The sequence below is a fragment of the Anabas testudineus genome, chromosome 5 (assembly GCF_900324465.2).
Source record: "Anabas testudineus chromosome 5, fAnaTes1.2, whole genome shotgun sequence".
Lineage (NCBI taxonomy): Eukaryota > Metazoa > Chordata > Actinopteri > Anabantiformes > Anabantidae > Anabas > Anabas testudineus.
The window spans coordinates 19,463,003-19,480,830 of NC_046614.1; the positions used below are offsets into that span (position 1 = coordinate 19,463,003).

The window sequence follows — 17,828 nt, forward strand, 5'->3', positions numbered from 1 at the left end:
GGTGGATATGATGATCCCGCATGTGGATGCTTACTCTGCAAGAAAGGGGGGGAAATAATGGGTCTCCCTTTCCCATGGCCACATCAAACAGCGATTGGCTTCTGCAGAGTAAATCTCCTATCAGAGAAACACCTATAACATCCTCATTTATCCCACTGACGGAGGAGGGAGCAGGGAGAACAAAGACAGGTGACCCAACGTTCAAAATACAGTGAGTTGCCTGTGTGTGTACGTCTGCATTTGTGTGTGCACGTGTATGTTTGTGAGCATGTGTAGGTATCTCTGGTCTCTGGTTTCGTATAGGGTGTTAAATTACCCAGTGGGAGCTTTAATAGAGGTAGAGACGCTCTTGACTGTGAGACTGGAAGAGGGAGAGAGTGAAGGTAGACAGGGGGAGCAAAGCGGAGCTGCCACGCAGGCTAGAGAGGGCACGACAACTTCTGCAGAGCTGGGGACGGACACGGGTAAGTGGTGCAGGCATCTACACACACCTGGATTAAAGTTATTTGCATGTATTTGAGGGTGATGATGTTCCAGTATTTTAAAGGTAGTGATGGCAGTGCAGCTATTGTGTGTTTCAGTGTCGGCTCAGTGTGAGAAAAAGCAAAGTTTATTCACTGGAAAAATTTAGAAACTAGTGACTAGTGAAACAATTAAAGATTCAAGTATGTGAACTCCACTGTGCTTTTCTGTTCTGTGCATCCTCAGCTGTCCTTTCTCTTGGACTCAGCAAGTCCTCTTTACTGACACGGCATAATCAATACCTATTTTTTGCAATAGCCTGATCATGATATCCTTGCATAATAAGATTTAATTCTATACCTGTTATTTAATTCTGTAGACTGTTACGTTATCTGCCACAATCCAAAAGAAATGGAGCCAGAGGAGTCTCTCTGCCGAGTGTGCATGGCCCTCGGTGTCAAGTGGACACAGAGGTTGCAGCTTAAAAGTGTGTGTCGGGATTTGGTTACCTGTTCAAACCAGACAAATGGAATGATAAACTGCTACTTAGAGATAAAGTAAATGTGACGCTGATAGACTATTCGGAACAGGATTGGGTTGGATTAATGTAACAAGTAGTTCGAAGCTGACATTTAAGTATTAGGCGGAATAAACATGTTTTGGTTTTGATTTCTTTCAGTCAAGAGTGAAAGCTCAGATGTTTTTCCAAAAGAGAAATGAAACATGTTCAGTTTATAGCACACAATCAGCTATAATACTACCTATAGTCAGTGTAAGCACTTTCACTGCCAAATTTGCTGAGTTTGTTCTTTCGTTTAGGTCATTGGAGAGAATTGGGAGGGGAAAAAAATAACTGTACAAGCATAGTATCAGATGGCAGGTTCTCTGCTGATGCAAACAGGAGCTGACAGAAAAATCTCTTTACCAACAAAACCATATTGCACCATTTAACAAAATATAACACTACGTTGCTTCTCATTGCTCCTTTTCAGATTACACACAAGGCTGAAACCAGAAGCAGCATACAGCTCCCTGAATGACGGGGAGGAGGGAGGCCCTACCAAGATCTTCAGCGTGGCACTGTTGCTGGTGTCTCCTCTGTCCCTTGCACCCAAACCTGGCTGAGAGACGGAGCTGTGGGTTGTGACAGGACAGGCGATGGAGGTGCCTCTTGTTAATTTTGAGAACATGGATGATGTTGGCATCAACCTGGGTGACCCAAGTGACTCTGGATACCCTACTTCACCCCCTTCAGAGGCTCCTGACCAGATTCTCTTAACCCACCGTTTGACTTCTCCTAACCAGTCGCCACACAGAGGACGACGTGGGCATCATTCTGGCCAAGAAGGGTTGTCACCATCCACTCCTGTGACACTGACCACAAAAGCAAACTCCAGCAGTGGGAGTTTAATCTCTAATCTGAAGCTTCTGATCAACAGTGAATCGCCCACTGACAGCGTGTTCAGTAAAATGGCCAAGGATTGCTATGAAAGTGAAGATTTGTTTGAAAAGCAATACGTGGAAGAAAAAGATGAGAAAGTTGTCATCAATATTTCAGGTCTGATGTTTGAGACTCAGCTCAGCACCCTGAATAAGTTTCCAGAGACACTGCTCGGTGACCCTATGAAGAGGATAAGTTACTTCGACCCGATGAAAAATGAATACTTTTTCGACAGAAACCGTCCATCGTTTGATGGGATACTGTACTACTACCAGTCTGGGGGTAGAATCCGCCGACCAGCCAATGTTCCTTTAGATGTTTTCGCTAATGAAATTGTTTTCTACGAGTTGGGTCATGAGGCAATAGAGCAGTTCCGTGAAGACGAGGGATTTATTAAAGAGCCAGAAGTCCTTTTGCCCACTAATGAACTCCAGCGACAGTTCTGGCTCTTGTTTGAATACCCAGAGAGCTCCAGTGCAGCAAGATCTGTAGCTCTGGTTTCTGTGTTTGTCATCGTCATTTCCATCTTCATCTTCTGCCTGGAGACTTTGCCAGAGTTCAGGGATGACAGGGAGATTCTCCCAGGTTTAACACAGATCAATGGCACCCAAGACAGTTCTGCCCCCCACCCGGCCACTAAAGATGTGATGGCTTATCTCACAGACCCCTTTTTCATTGTGGAGACTATTTGCATCATTTGGTTTTGCTTTGAAGTCGGTGTTCGCTTTGTGGTGTGCCCCAGCAAAAGTGATTTCTTCAATAACATCATGAATATCATTGACATAGTCTCTATCATTCCTTATTTTGTAACCCTGGGCACAGAGCTGGCTACCACCCCTGACGATGACATGAATTCTGGTCAGAACATGTCCCTGGCGATACTAAGAATTATCCGGCTGGTGAGAGTGTTCAGAATTTTTAAGCTCTCCCGACACTCAAAAGGTCTTCAGATCCTGGGTCAGACCTTGAAAGCCAGCATGCGCGAACTCGGGCTGCTCATCTTTTTCCTTTTTATAGGAGTCATCCTATTCTCAAGTGCCATCTACTTTGCAGAAGTGGATGAGCCCCAGACGCAGTTTGTGAGCATCCCTGACGGCTTCTGGTGGGCTGTGGTGACGATGACCACTGTAGGATATGGAGACATGTGTCCCATCACCATGGGAGGCAAAATGGTCGGCACTCTCTGTGCCATTGCTGGTGTCCTGACCATTGCCCTGCCCGTCCCCGTCATTGTCTCCAACTTTAACTATTTTTACCACCGTGAGACTGAACAGGAGGAGAAACAGATGATTGATGCTGCAACAGAGGCAGCCCAGAAAATGGCAGCTGCTAACAAGTATGGAAGCACGTCTTCGCTAAGCAAAAGCAACGGCACGTGGCAGAATGAGAAGAATGGCATGCACTAATAGAAAACTGAAATAACTATTTATTTCAAGGGCAAGAAAACACATGACTCAAACCAAACATAACCGTTACAGATACACTGTGTGACAACAGTTTATCTTTCTCAACTTTTTATACTCCAAACATGGCAGCATTTGTTCATATCATTACAGTATTAATAGGCAGTGTGTGGTGAGGTAGCCTTTACACAAGTTGTCTGTCTGCTTGTGGATGTGTCAAAGTGCAATTAACATAACTCAGCACCTTCTATGTCATTTATCTTTAAGAACAACTGAAAGGTCATCATTATCCTGCATCCAGTTCAATTAGAAGAAGAGTGCGATGGCTCATTTGTAGCTATTACAGACAAAAAAGTCACAATGAAAATGTAGATGTTTTGAGTAAGTAGAGACGTTGAGGGCAAAGTATGTTGTAAAACGTCCTTTTGGTTTGTATTACTGTAATTTAATCCTACAGAGGAAAAGAAATCCAAATAAACCTAGCCTCTAAACTGGAACTATACAATACTTGGAGCTCATATTACATCACAGTTCCTTGTTATTCTACATTTGCTCATATACAGCAAAAATCTAGATAGGACTTGTGTGGTTTTCAAGGACAAGCAGATGTGTCAAGTGTAAGGCAAGCGGACGATCAGCGCACACATTGTCTTATCAGCAAATCTATATCTGTGAATGCTTAGCTGGCAGTTCTTCTCCATACAACACAACGTAACAATAGGTGTATAATAGATAGTTGGCGTATTAGCATGTGTGCTATTAATCTTGTAGATACAGTAGGCTGCAAAATATAAATCAAACCATGAAACTGCTTAACCTTCACTATATTATAATTCATGCAGTACTTGCATGCAGCGGTTTCATTTAAATCATTGATTCATTTTTATTATTTGAAGTTTTTGCACCAAAATATAAAGTTTTACATTAACTTCTAACATGTTGTTTGCAATGTGAATCTACCCTTTAAAAACCATATCAATTCATTGCACTGAGAGTTTTTTCCGCATATTTCTTGAGAAGTTTTGGCGCTTTACACCATCAGCTGTTGGAAAGGATGTTTATTAGCGTGTATAGAAACGTGAGAGGGGATTTTGTGGTTAAACTGAGAGAATAGAGAAGAGGGTGAAGGCAAATCTTTGAACATTTCTTCATTTAATATATCTTGATCTTCCATTTGTATTGCATGGCATTGTGTGCCGGAATTAGGTTTAACTCTTATTATCAGTGACTGAAAGTTTGACATAATTGTTGTAGCTAAATTTATGATAGTATTTGAATCATATAGAGAATAAATGATGATTATATTCCATGTGATAGAGAACGCCAATTCAACTGGATTTGTTAAAAGATGGCGAAGATGATGACGAGTGTGTGTCGTCAGGAAAAATAGGAATTGGTTCTATATATGCATGCCACATTTCAGTCTTGAAAATGTACTGTATGTGAGGTTATGATACAAAAATTACAGCTTGTGCAGAAATGGCGGCGGATGTAGTTGATCAATGCCTTTTTCTTACAGTATGCAATAATGAGAACAATAGGGTGAAAAACACAGTATACTGTATTTCTCACTCATGGAAAAAGCAATAACTATTGAAAATGAAATGCAATAAGGTGACAAAGTTAGTCACGTTGGTACTCAGCACTTTACTATGTTATGAAGCACTTCATATTTGAGCACTGTTACTGTGTGTGTCAACATTGTACAGTACAAGTTTAATTTATCCTGTAAAGAGTGCCTTTCATTAAACATGTACCTTACATGTGTGAAGTTTCCACTAAATTATCTAATTTCTGGGATAAACTGTACCTCTGACATGATGACATCAAGTAAGTTTCAAGTTTTTTACTTTTTTTTTACAATAATAGCGATTTAAGGAGGTGTAAGTGTCAGAGTAAGGCTTCACAGATGAATAATCATTATCACCTCATGTTAGCTGTTATTAACACGTTCTCACTGTTGATATCATGATGGCATCCCTCTACCTCTGTCGCTCTATCGCTATTTATTTATATCTGGTGTTGTGATGTAGATGGCAGACTGGAGGAGCAGACGTTTCTCACTGTGTGTGTTTTGCAATAAGCCTCTTATCAAATGAAGAAAAGAGCAGGAAACGGCCTGCTTAAAATAGGTGGGTGATCAAAGGGGGCGATCAAATGATGCAGAAGTGCAACAGATGGCATATTGCAGCATTTTTGTTAGTGTCTTTAAGCTAAATCAAAAAGGGAAATAGAAAGACAATAAGGTTTTTCTGTCCTCTTCCACAACTCTTCAATAGATGGAGAAACTAGCGTCAAAAACTAAATCACCAAATAAATTGATCAATCGTTTATCTGATCATCTATCTTGGTCACATCAAAGATGCATTCTCAGTCAATATGTTCAAACGTGTGTTCTGGCCATATTTTGTTTACTTAATGTCCATAACTTGAGATTTTTCAGAGCTGATTTATCAAATTCATTTTCCGATTCAATATTTTGACTATGTTTAACCATCTCTTCAAAGGTCATCTCTAGTCAATAGTCCGTTCAGTGTGCTGCTCTCCTGCCCTGCTGATCACTGAGCTTACAGTGAAATCCCAAAGATGCGGACTAATGGTATTTTAGCATTTACCAGACAGGTGGCTCTGGCAAGGTCAAAGCCAATGTGAGTCTGTCATTTATAATTCATCAGGTGTTCCACGAAGAGATCAAAACCATCCTGCCTTTGATAAAGGTTCACCCAAGGAAATCCATTCAAAGACCAGCAGATGCTTCAGTCACTGTGACACAGCAGACCGTACTGCAACCGTTAATGGGTCTAAAAATATCACGCTGCATGACTCTGATCTTCCCTTTACTCCCCAAGTCGGTGACAAGCTGCGTCTCACTGGTTTAAAGGAAACAATGGACGGGTCTCACGAGAGCTCAGACAGTGAGTCTTATGTCAGTGGATTGAGTTACTGTTTGGTCAGCAGACACGTTATAAGCCAATTTCAGAGGTGCCCAGACAGCAGCCAGTGCACTGTAGTTCACGACCTCCACACGACAAAGTCACTGGGGCGAGTTAAAGAAGCGGGCAGCGTGTGTTTTTCTATTAAGTCTCCATTTTCCTCAAGTGACCGTAACTGTCCTGGATGCAGAATAGAGGACATGGTGGCAGGCTGACACTTTACCATTATAATTAAGATCAAAGTGTGAACACAGTGCTGTTCTGGAGCATGTCAATCATGCTCAAATTACTGTGCCATGTCTTTGCTCACTAAAATTGTTCAGACATGGAGTTTGCATTATTTGTATAACCTGTTTGTTCATTATAGGGCTGATGTGAATTTATAAATCAGAGAGCAAAAACTTTCAGAAATGAGGAAGAATGCATTTTGACATACACATTTCCTACACATCTGTGTTGTAACTGAAGAAGATGGAGAACAGATAGGTGGACGCATCCTGTTCAGGTTTCCCCACACAGTGGGGAAGACAGCGATGACATTCGCTAATCTTCCTTGTTGGTGAGTTTCACTTTGTTTGCATCAACCTTACAGGAAATTCCTGATATCCTTAAGGCATGGCACACATTTATCTGTGTCAGACTTCAAGATACAGTAACATATTAATCGTCTTGAGATAACAAAGTTAACTTTTTTAAACAAAGGTGCATGTTTGAAAGCAGGTTTAAAGAATATATAGCTATATGTATTTCCCTTATTAATATATTTAAATATATTTATATATAATATAAAGTTCATCCAGCTGTTATATAATGTCTACTTTTATGGACAATATTACAAATGCTGCCAGGAAACATAATAAGGTCACACATTTACTGTACTGTGTTTCCCTTGTAACAAGAAATATGTGTATTCCTGAGAGTTTGTGGGAGATGGACTCTGTTTAGGGCTATTTTAATAAATAATTGTGGCTATTTGTGATGACCGTCCCTACATTTATCAGATAATTCATTGAATATGATATCATATTGATATCATAACAAATCAAAACAGTGTTTTTGATCAATTGTATTACAGGTAATTATCACTTATTTAGTATAATAACACAACAATTGTATAATCCAGTTTAAGTTTGAGTGTGTTTTTATTAGCTCTGCTCTGCTTGGATGGACTAATTCTATCTATCATTTTAAGATTGGGAAATGGAGTCCCCGGACAAAGGGCCGTGAGTAATGATTCAAGGAGATAAAGATTTATGACAGGTAACTGCACGGTGACTGCTCCGCTGCAGTGCGTCAGCCCTGGAGGTCAATGACCAGACCTTGTGGGACGAAATGTGAGTCTCACATTTGTCCTGCTTAACACCCATGAAAAATGAAGAGGGTAACCAAAAGTATCTCCTGGGATCAGACAGTAGATAACACGACGCCTTCAGATCACAGCGGGTGTATTCTCACAACTTAGACAATGAAATTAATTTGGAGCACAAATAGACTAGACTGGAATTGTGCTTAGTAAAAGGAAACTAAGTTTATGAGCAGATTACAATCTTACTATTCACTAGTGTCTGTCTGTTTATGCATTATGTCTGTTAAAGTACAGATCAACATATTATATTTCTATCCATCAGCAACTTCTCTTCTCTCCAGAAGCTATTGCTCATTAGTTTGTATCTTTATATGTGCTGTGTCTTGTTTGGTCCTTATTACGTTTCATTGTCTTTTCTGTGTGCAATATTTGCTGATGTGTAATTAAGCTACAGTGCAGCCAGTGGTGAAGGGAATATTTAGGTAATTTACATATACAAATGTACTTAAAGTAACAAGGGGAAAGGATCCTCCCTATACAGAAAAGATCCTCTTTTATACCATTATTTATTATTAAATTATTATTACTGATGCAAATGTTTAGGTAGTTCATTGTTGATGTCTGTTGGTTATTTTTAACTTTACTTTACTTTTTTATATATACTTTATACACAGTGTAGATACCAATGCATCATTTTATAAGTTAATACTATATTTATCTTTAAAACTATAACCGCAGAGTGTAATGGTGTAGAATTATAAATCAGCATGGAAATAACAGGCAGCAGCTGTTTCACAGTGTTTAGCAGGACACCTTGTGGCTGTATGTTGCTACTACACATAAACTGACATATATGCTTTAATTTACATGGCATTCAATCATCTGGGGAAACACCTTTATCCAATGTGAGTTAAATAACGGGCATCAAACGACTGTAGAGTCTCAAACAAACAAGAAGTGGGTCAAACCTAAAACCAGTTCAGTGTCTGGGTTAGTATTGAGTAATGTTGCTTTGCATGAAAATGTTTCATGTTTCCAGTAAACATGTCAGTCAATAGCTCATGAAAATGCGGATCAGATGGGGAAATAAGTTGCCATTTACTTCTGTACTTTCCTGGAAATCTTTGACTTCACCAGTCCAAAGTCAATCCTATGAGTAACCTGCATACAAAAGGCGGTGGTTTCCACACCAGTGTAATCTAACCTAATCCTAGGAGCCAGGTCAGCTCAGTGGCATGTTAGATGGAAATCAATGATGATTTATTTAAGTTAATGAGAAATGATAGGGAACTTATCTCATTACTGTCCTTTATATGTGTATTAAATACCTGTACACAATTCAACATTCATTCCTATGTGGATAGATGAATTGATAGATCCTGAGATAATCAGACATGTTTCCAGACTTTCAGACAAACGGAAGAAGTGGTAAAAGTCCAATCAGCTATCAGATCGTACAGAAGTGTTTGGGTCTGTCTTCACACTTGTTGAAGAGACGCTCGCTGATAGGAAACGACATTTACTTCCCGTAAAACGTGGCAGGACCAACCCACCGGTGCTTCCCCCTGAGGCTCCAGCAGCAGCAGCAGCAGCAGCAGCGAGGGCGACGGTGAAACCGTAAACAACTCTGACCTGAAACCAGGAAGACAGGAAGACAGGTGAGCTGTGGTTCAGCCCTCTGCGTTGTTAAAAGATGTTGGATTGGCTGCGGTGGTGCGAGCAGAGAGACGCACTTTGGATCATCTGTACATGAGCGACGACACTGTTCTCAGACAACTTGAGACAAAGCAACGACCAACAAACAAAGTGCCACACGGATCTAAATAGAAAGAGAAACGGTGAAAGGGACGAGGTGAGTCCACTGAAACCACTCTATCTGTACTGTAGCTCTCTTGTTACAGGTCTAATAGAATAGTTAACACAGGACAGTCTGTAGATAACAGTGTGGTGGGTTCCTTTTCAGATGTAAGTCGTTTTCTTAGTCTTTAATCAGCCACAACTTAAAATCCCCTCATGGTTTTAATACTGTGACAGACACGGGTCAGCATGGGACAGGGTGTGACTGACAGGTGTCAGAACACAGTGCATCACAACTTTGTGTATGTCGGGCTGCAGAGCTGCAGATGGGTGCAAGAGCCACTGGTGGCTTGAAAAATTAATGAAACTGTGTATTTTTACTTGATCTAATTCTTTCAATTCAAAAACAGTATAATGCTAAATAATCTAACAACCCACTGTATGTTGTTCTTGTTTTGTAGGCGTCCTACCATGGAAACTCCAACAGATAAACAATGGCTGAATAACGGCCAGCTGATCTCCGTGCCTCACAAGGATACAATCCGTCTGCTGGAGGTTTATGTCAAGCGTAGCCTCAGCTTAAATGATGGGGCGCTAGGGGATAAGAAAGCTGATAAGAAAGAAAAGTGGGTGTCCAAAAAGCAAAGACGACATTCCAGTGACCCTTCCCTACACCTGGATGATGGAGTACACAGCGGGGAAACTGGTTTTTCTACGGTTTTCATGGACAAACCTCTCGCAGTCCAGCCTGAGACACATCCCAGTGACTCGGAGAAAGCTGCAAAAAAATCAAAGAAGAACAAGAAACCCTCATTTTGGAAAAATCTATTTGGCTTTTTCTCTCGGAAGAGTAATGAGGACAAGGACGAAGAGCAGGACGGTCCCTCGGAGATGCCCAAGACCTTCGAAGACGATCAGGTCTCTGATGCTGCAATCTCCTGCCTGCCGACAGCACCAGTCACTTTACAGAAGAAGAAGTCCTTGAGAAAAAGGTCCATTAAAAGAAGGTTTTCCAAAAGACACCTGCCTCTGATAAAACTCGGTAAAGACCTCGAATCTGCCGACATCACTGGAGTTGAACGTAAGTTTGTGGCTTCAACATCACCGGACAAATGAACCTTATTTGCTTTTGCAGAGGTACAGTTACAAATGAAATGTGTGTTGTTTTGCAGCTGTGGAACCGACATACTCGTACTACGAGAAGGTGTCAGAGGAACTGCAAAAAATTGTCCATGAGGTCAAAGAAAAAGAGGAAGTTAAACCTCTTTCAGATGGTGAGAACCGTTTTTCTGTAAATAGCAGCAGCAAATGTGAGAAAAGAGAAGTAGTAGTAGAAGTAGTTCAAGCTGATGCACCAAACATTTAACAGTATTCTCCAGCTGGATTTATCTTATTCTCTATCTTTATCTTCTCGTTGTGCATCTATATGTGTGTTACGCATTATTCTCTTCAGAAATTAGACTGCACTCATATTCAATACATGTATCTGTGTAAGGTTGCTCCACTAAGTGATGACAGTCTATCTCTTCCTGCTTTTGTTTTTCTCTCAGAGGAAGTCATCAACAGAATCATTGTTTTATTAAAGGAGCAGGGTGACGCCATAGACGACAAGGTTGGTATTCATTGCTGTTTGGAGTTAATAACTGGGTTACTAAAGGTACTAAAGGTTAGCTACCTGCTGTATTTAGATAATTCATCAGAAATGAATCTGAAGTATTTTTTAACAAAGGTGCTTCAGCCAGTACCAGTAAGTAGTATGTCTAGCTCAAACATAATGTTAAGGCTTCTTGTCAAAGACACCCTCTTATCTGTACTATTGTACTTTTTCATTTACATTTGTCCTGGTGCTGCGTCATTTTCTCTGTCCTCCCTCTGTACATCTGCACAAGTTAAATGTTTTTCCACTTCTTGGAAAACACCTTGACGAGCCCCAGAAACAAGGTTTACCAGCAGCGACAACAGTACAGATAACAGCAGGTGATAAAAACTAGAGATTGATAGGTTTAGAGACACTTACGAGGGCTATGCAAAACAGTGTCATGCGACTGCTCTGTACTTTGGTCTGTTGAAGCTACAGTGGATTCTAGGGCACATTAGTAAATGCGCGATTGTAAACTATCAGCTATATATATATATATATATATACAGCTTCACTGTAACTTTGTGTTTTATTGACTCATAGTCTGCGTCTAACCCTCTTATTATTTAGTCTTTCCCTATTTACCCTTTTGTGTTCTGTGGGTCTAGTGTGTCTCTATCTGGTTTACATGTTAATGGTTACCAGTAGTTGTTTTTATACAGTTGTTTAATCCAACTAATGGAGTATTTTTATTTTAATCATGGATTTTTGTAAGGTATTAAGTCAATGGTAGGTCTAAATATAGACCAGTTACTGACCAGCTTCCTTCTCATTATCTTTTCCAGATGAAAGATAACCCCACCATGAACAACTTCTTCCAGGGGATGTCATACACGTCCTTCCAGAAGTTGGCTGATGCCTATCTGGAGAAAGAAGCAAGGCCGACCAGTAAACCTCTCACTGTCTCACCAACAGCACCTGAGCTGGTCAAGTTGGCCTTCATGCTCGATTTTACAGCCAGGATAGCCGGGCTCTCCAGGCAGAATCTAAGTCATATCACGTGTCTGGGGAACCGTTACCTACAAGACAGATTTGAATACAAACAGGTAAAAACAGAGGATATTACTACTACATATTTGAAGACAGCTGTGTGTACTATACAGATTCAGTTCTTCCAAATTGAATGTTATTTAAATACTGTATTTAAAAAAAAAAGACACCAAGATGCTAAACATAAAACCCTCTTGTTGTCTTTTGCAGGCATGCACAGATCACCCATGGTCGGACTGTGAGGACTGATATGCAGCTGTGCAAAAACAGAATCATTGGTGCAAGCGAAGCCTGAGCTCTTGTCTCATCATCACAGATGTGGTTAAGAATGTGTTGTAAGCACAGGTTTCCTTTTAGGTATTTTTAGGAACAGAAAAGCTATTTAACAATAAGCACAAATGGCCATTTTCATTTTCAGTTTGACAGAATACTTGTGTAATTCTACTGCAATGCAATGTGAAAAAAACAGTTGAGGATTTGGTACATTTGAGTCTGCTGAAATGTCGGCAGTACTGGTGACACTAAAAATGTAATTTGACCAAATCCACCACTGAAGCAATGGTTTGTAATAATACTAAAGAGCAATGCAATAATCAATCTATTTATCTATAAGCTATATAATTCTAAACTGTGACAAGATTGTTTGCTGATATGAATGCTGGCATTCATACTGCATAATAAAATATATTGTAGTTAACTCTGAACCCTGACTTTTTAATCATTAATAAACCATATAATACCACAAACATTAATGTTAATGTTAATATATATATATATATATAAATATATATATATATATATATATATATATATATATATATATATATATATATATATATATATATATATATATATATATATATATATATATACATACATTAACATTAAAACTGGCTGAAACAGGCCTCACTAATGGCAATCACTCCATCAGAAAAGCAGTGTATTCCAAGAACTCCACTGATCATCTTTCACTTACTTATAAGGAGATGAAATCTGACAAAGAATAACGTCAGACAGCTGAAGGCTAAGGTGTAGTTGCTTGAACTTGAAAAAGTGGTGTTGGAGTCCATGGTGGATGTTTTGTTGGTTGCTCTCTAGCAGTGTTGAGCAAGAGACATGTTAGTGCATGTAAAGCAAATAACACAGCAAGTAGGAAAAGACACATTTCGGTTCATTTCCTCAGACCTTTCATCTAATTTTGTTCTTTTTCTAGTTAATTACTTCATAGTTTTACATCTCTGAGCTCCAGTAAATTCTCCACTTTAGAATATTATAGAATTAAGGTTGGGAACGCCCTGCTCTAGCAGATATATTCTAGGCATGGGGCGATGGAGCAAATAGCAAAACCTTGCTTCTGCCACACGTCTGGAATCCTGCTACATAACTCCCCTGAACTGTGGAGACAATAGCCCGCAGCATGGGATTATGTTTTTCTTTTTTTAAAGTACATTCCTGCGGCAGCTAAGAGTAAAATGAACACAATACAGTGTAATGAAATGCAATGTGACAGCCTGTCATCTGCTCGGTTAAGTCATCCAGTGATGGCACTCACCTGTGAAACAGGTTCCCCTGGCAGGCAGGGGGCCTGCACAGAACCCCCCTTACTCCACCACCACAAAAAGGAAAACAGAGGGCTGTCTGAATATGCCAGATCTAATGGGCTTGCATGGGACTATAGTGCATCATGCAACCAATAAACTCACATACGCCTGAGAAAAGAGACTACCAGAGCTATGAAGGCAATCCATTACATGAAAATGATTTAAGATTTTTTTTTGTTTCTTTTTCCACTTTATGGCTGAAATCTGAAGCTCAATTGCTTAATGTGTTGACTAATGACTGGTAAAACAAAAAGAGAATGCGCAGGGTGTCAGGTAGTGGGGAAAACCCAATGTCTTCTCCAGGATTACTTAACATTTTGTTTACAGTCTTGGCTCATAGCGTGTAAAGCACTGGAAGAGTTAAGATTAATGCACCTGTTCAATTGTGGTGGTCATGCATGTGACATAACTCTCCCTCCAGACTGCAACCACAACTTAGTTAAACCTGTAGGGCAAGCTAAACATGTCAATGAATATGTTTGAGATATACTTTCAACATGCCACTGAAAACATATACATAAAAAAGGTGTTTACTTCTATTCAATGACAGTACCATCTTTAACATAACCCGAAATGAATGTATTAAATACACAAGATTAGAACTAAACATTTGACAGCAGGTTCTAATCTTGTTTTGAATGTAGGTACTATGGTTACCTTTGTATTTGGCTCATTGCATGTCCCTTTAAGCTGTTATGTGGCCAGCAGCTGCAGACTGACCTCATGTGTGGTCTGGATTGCCTAATGATGGGTTACGCAGCACTGATTATTTTTAAGAGCATTTCTGGAATCAAACATTTATTTCTAGACCGCTTAACGGGAATCTTCAAGAGTAATTACCTGTGTGCAGTCATAAGTTGGAAGATCCTTGTAAAAACTACCAATAAAAGAACAAAAATACAGCATGATATGTGTAAACCTTTTACATTTTTATTGCTTTTTAAACACAGAGAAGGCAGATTAATCAAAGAGTCCAAAGCCCATGTCTTCATCTGACTCCTCCGATTCCTCTTTCTTCTCTTCCTTTTTCTCTTCCGCTGGAAATGAGATACAAATGTCAATGCTAAGAACATACATTTGTAAGAATTATTCGTAGCACAGATAACATGCCTTTTTTTCCATCAAGGACCACTAAATCAATTCATTTGAGTGGGCATTAAAGGATTTGCATTGATATGAAATATGCAATTTATATCCTCAAGCAAACTTACAGAAACATCCCTTTAGCTATATAAGTTAAGCATGAGGTGTATATACACATACCAGCAGCAGGCGCAGCCCCAACTGCAGCGGCCCCAGCAGCACCAGTGGCAGCAGGAGCGGCTACAGCACCACCTGCTGGCACGGAGGCTAACTTAGAGAGGCCTGTAGAAAAAGAAAAGGTATCATTTTTATCCATCTTCCATGAATGACGTATTGAAATCTTTAATTCTGTTTAGTTAACGGCATTTACCTGAGTTCATGACTTCATTGATGTCTTTCCCATTCAGCTCACTGATTACCTAAATAGAAATTTAACATTTGATGTTCATCATACAACAGTGTTTAAGCTCTTTATTTAATATTATACCACTATTAAACGATAATACCTTGTTCAAGCGTTCGTCATCGGCCTCAATTCCCACACTGCCCAAGATGGCTTTGATGTCCTTTGCAGAGGGGCTGGTGTTTCCACCGAGAACAGCCAGGAGGTAAGCGGCCACGTAACGCATTCTGTAATGACAGGAGACACATGATGACAGGTGATATGTGTGTGAGATGAGCAAGGCTGATGTCAGTTCTGGGAAGTCAAAGAATAAAGAAAGTTGAGCTTGTGTCTCAACTTAAACATAAAGGTTCTGTTGTGTATTAAAACCTGCTTGAATGTTGTAATTCATTATAATGTGATCCTATTTATTTCCTCAGTTAATGATTCTATCTATGTAATGCACATATTAGTAATACAATCATGATTTTCAGGCTGTTTGTTTTGACCCACATTCTAAAAAAGAAAAATGTTAGATGAGAATGAATGTTCCCAATTCATACTGGAGTTTTACTTACTGATATTAATAATCATAATAATAATAATAATAATACATCTAATATGTAATGGTGTCATGAAATTGAACTGCTAACGTAACACTAGCTTATGTACCTCGTGTATTAGCATTAGCTGACGTTAGCTTTTGTAACTGGAATATTTTAGTCACACTGGATTTACACACGGACATATGAAGAATACAAGTGATGATGTTATCATTTATTCTGCACCGTTAGCAGTCGATATAAAATCATCACCATGATTTTATTCATCATAACTGTGGCGCGTCACTCAGAGCTAGCTAACAGAAGCAACATGGCGTCCGCTGTCTTTCTGTCGGTCCTACATTTCAGAGTGGTTTCAGCTCCACCATCACGTTATTCACTGATTACAAGCAGCAGTACAATATCTGCCACACTGTCTCACATTAAGTTATAGACACACCGAATAAAAACGACAGAGCCTTTGACTTACTTTTAAGTCTAAACAGACACGAAACGTCGGTCACGCTAGGAATACCGGGAGGAAGAAGGGGCGGTACCGGAACTTGTATAAGATTGGGGTGCGTTGGTTTCATTGGTCCATTTCGATGTCGGTCATGAACGTCACATTTTCACCACACATGGATGTGAACTTTTTTTAATTGTTATTATCACTTGTAAACATTTCACATCTTTCATATTGTGTCAGTATGTTCAGCTAATGTTCCTAACTTTTAAGTTAGCAAGTCACCGTAATTGTCTTATATTGTCAAATGTGCTGACTAGTGCAGAATTGGTGGAATTATCCTCAATGGGTTAAATTATAAACAAGTACAACATCTCTATAAAACCATCTATTGGAACACCTGATTTTCAGTACTTGAACATAATCTCAATTAAAAAATTGACTGACTGTTGAAGGCTGTTATTGAGGCACTGGAGGAAAGTCTATCCCCTTTTGAAGAATGTCTACATTGGCTGTGTGTAACAGGGTAGTCCAGTGGACAAGTTAGTTTAATTGGTCTTTCCACTGCCTGGTTACAGTGTAATAATCCAGTGTAATGTGTATGATTGTTTGACTGCTGTGCTTAAGAATAAGCTGTCAGTGTGCTATTTGTTTAGTTTATCAGTTGATAGAGCACTTGTCTAAGGATCCCAGAGTTGATGGGGTTGGTGGTTCAACTCTCGGTTCCCCAATACTTGACTGTGCATTGAATGTGTCCCTGGACAAGAGGCAAAACCCCAGATCTTTGACACCCTAAATTCAGCTTCCTGTCCACAAGAATTTCCCCAAGGGTATTGATAAAGAATTTATATAATAATAACAACAATTATTATTATTGTTAGTATTATTATTACCATAATCCTCATTATTATTATCAAATATTATTTGAGTTTACAGTAGGTAGTAGGTTTGGTAGGTTTTCTCTTAGGTTGAGTAATCATTGTATCTGTCTCTGTTCACTTGTTTAATGTTTCATTAAATATTAACTATAAAATGTGTGTGTAAAACAAAGCACACACTTAGGGGAAAATCTGCCAAAAGCTTTCTCTTATACCGTTTAAGAGACTAAACTACGATTCTCATTTCAGCCTCATTTTAGTTTCTATTCTGTGTGTTATGTTTCTCTATATGTTTGTCTCCTTTACCTGATTGTTTCCCCTTTAATTGTTACATCTATACCTATCGCATTATGATATTACAAATAAACAGTATTTTATTCAGAGTAAACCTTGGGGGAAAAAAATCATGCTTGGTGAGCATGTAACAGTGTATGTTGCAATGGCATCAACCTGTGCAGAATGAAATAAATGAAACAAATATAAAAACAACCACAAGGAGGAGTTCCTACATTGGAAAGAAAAACTATGTGAATCTTTTGCAATTGTATGTTTTGTTTTTTTTTTTGCATTAATTTGTCATAAAACATGATCCGATCTAAGTCAAGAGTATTAACGAAAGAAATATAAAAATTCTTTCATGTCTTTATTGAGAACAGCCATCAAAAGACACTTTGGGACTTTGGCTACTTTACCAAGAAGTGGGCGGCTGGTCAAAATGACCCCAAGAGCACAAGAAACATTAAAGAGGTAAAGAAGCAATCCTGAGTGACAACCAAAGATTTGAAGGCATCATTGGAACTGGCTAACATCTGTGTTTATGAGTCTACAGTAGGTAAAACATTGAACAAGTAGGGTGTCTGACAGGACAAAATGTTTTGTGGACTGATGAAAATATATTGAACTATTTG

The 17,828-nt window shown here is 39.2% G+C and overlaps 3 protein-coding genes across 3 annotated transcripts; 2 read left to right on the forward strand and 1 right to left on the reverse strand.

Annotated features, from left to right (window-relative positions):
* Nucleotides 1–1,620: 1,620 nt before the first annotated feature.
* LOC113153121 (potassium voltage-gated channel subfamily A member 10) lies at nucleotides 1,621–3,309 on the forward strand. The gene has a single exon (XM_026346589.1). The coding sequence runs from the start codon at nucleotides 1,621–1,623 to the stop codon at nucleotides 3,307–3,309; it is 1,689 nt and encodes a 562-aa protein (XP_026202374.1).
* Nucleotides 3,310–9,125: 5,816 nt separating this feature from the next.
* LOC113153122 lies at nucleotides 9,126–12,675 on the forward strand. The gene is made up of 6 exons (XM_026346590.1): nucleotides 9,126–9,397; nucleotides 9,804–10,423; nucleotides 10,515–10,616; nucleotides 10,893–10,954; nucleotides 11,767–12,027; nucleotides 12,182–12,675. The coding sequence occupies exons 2-6, from the start codon at nucleotides 9,814–9,816 to the stop codon at nucleotides 12,218–12,220; spliced, it is 1,074 nt and encodes a 357-aa protein (XP_026202375.1). The 5' UTR covers nucleotides 9,126–9,397; nucleotides 9,804–9,813; the 3' UTR covers nucleotides 12,221–12,675.
* A 1,805-nt stretch (nucleotides 12,676–14,480) lies between these two features.
* Nucleotides 14,481–16,158, reverse strand: rplp2 (ribosomal protein, large P2). The gene is made up of 5 exons (XM_026346826.1): nucleotides 16,070–16,158; nucleotides 15,162–15,285; nucleotides 15,026–15,074; nucleotides 14,836–14,937; nucleotides 14,481–14,609 (listed from the first exon to the last, which is right to left on the reverse strand). The coding sequence occupies exons 2-5, from the start codon at nucleotides 15,282–15,284 to the stop codon at nucleotides 14,533–14,535; spliced, it is 351 nt and encodes a 116-aa protein (XP_026202611.1). The 5' UTR covers nucleotide 15,285; nucleotides 16,070–16,158; the 3' UTR covers nucleotides 14,481–14,532.
* Between the last annotated feature and the right edge of the window lie 1,670 nt (nucleotides 16,159–17,828).

Excerpts from the sequence above, each read along its gene's own strand:
- LOC113153122 (XM_026346590.1), top strand. The coding sequence starts at position 9,814 with ATGGAAACTCCAACAGATAAACAATGGCTGAATAACGGCCAGCTGATC. Across the intron at positions 10,424-10,514 it reads CGACATCACTGGAGTTGAAC|CTGTGGAACCGACATACTCG; the intron begins GTAAGTTTGTGG and ends GTTGTTTTGCAG. Across the intron at positions 10,955-11,766 it reads GTGACGCCATAGACGACAAG|ATGAAAGATAACCCCACCAT; the intron begins GTTGGTATTCAT and ends TATCTTTTCCAG.
- rplp2 (XM_026346826.1), bottom strand. The coding sequence starts at position 15,284 with ATGCGTTACGTGGCCGCTTACCTCCTGGCTGTTCTCGGTGGAAACACC. Across the intron at positions 14,938-15,025 it reads CAATGAAGTCATGAACTCAG|GCCTCTCTAAGTTAGCCTCC; the intron begins GTAAATGCCGTT and ends CTTTTTCTACAG. Across the intron at positions 14,610-14,835 it reads TGGGGCTGCGCCTGCTGCTG|CGGAAGAGAAAAAGGAAGAG; the intron begins GTATGTGTATAT and ends TCTCATTTCCAG.
- LOC113153121 (XM_026346589.1), top strand. The coding sequence starts at position 1,621 with ATGGAGGTGCCTCTTGTTAATTTTGAGAACATGGATGATGTTGGCATC.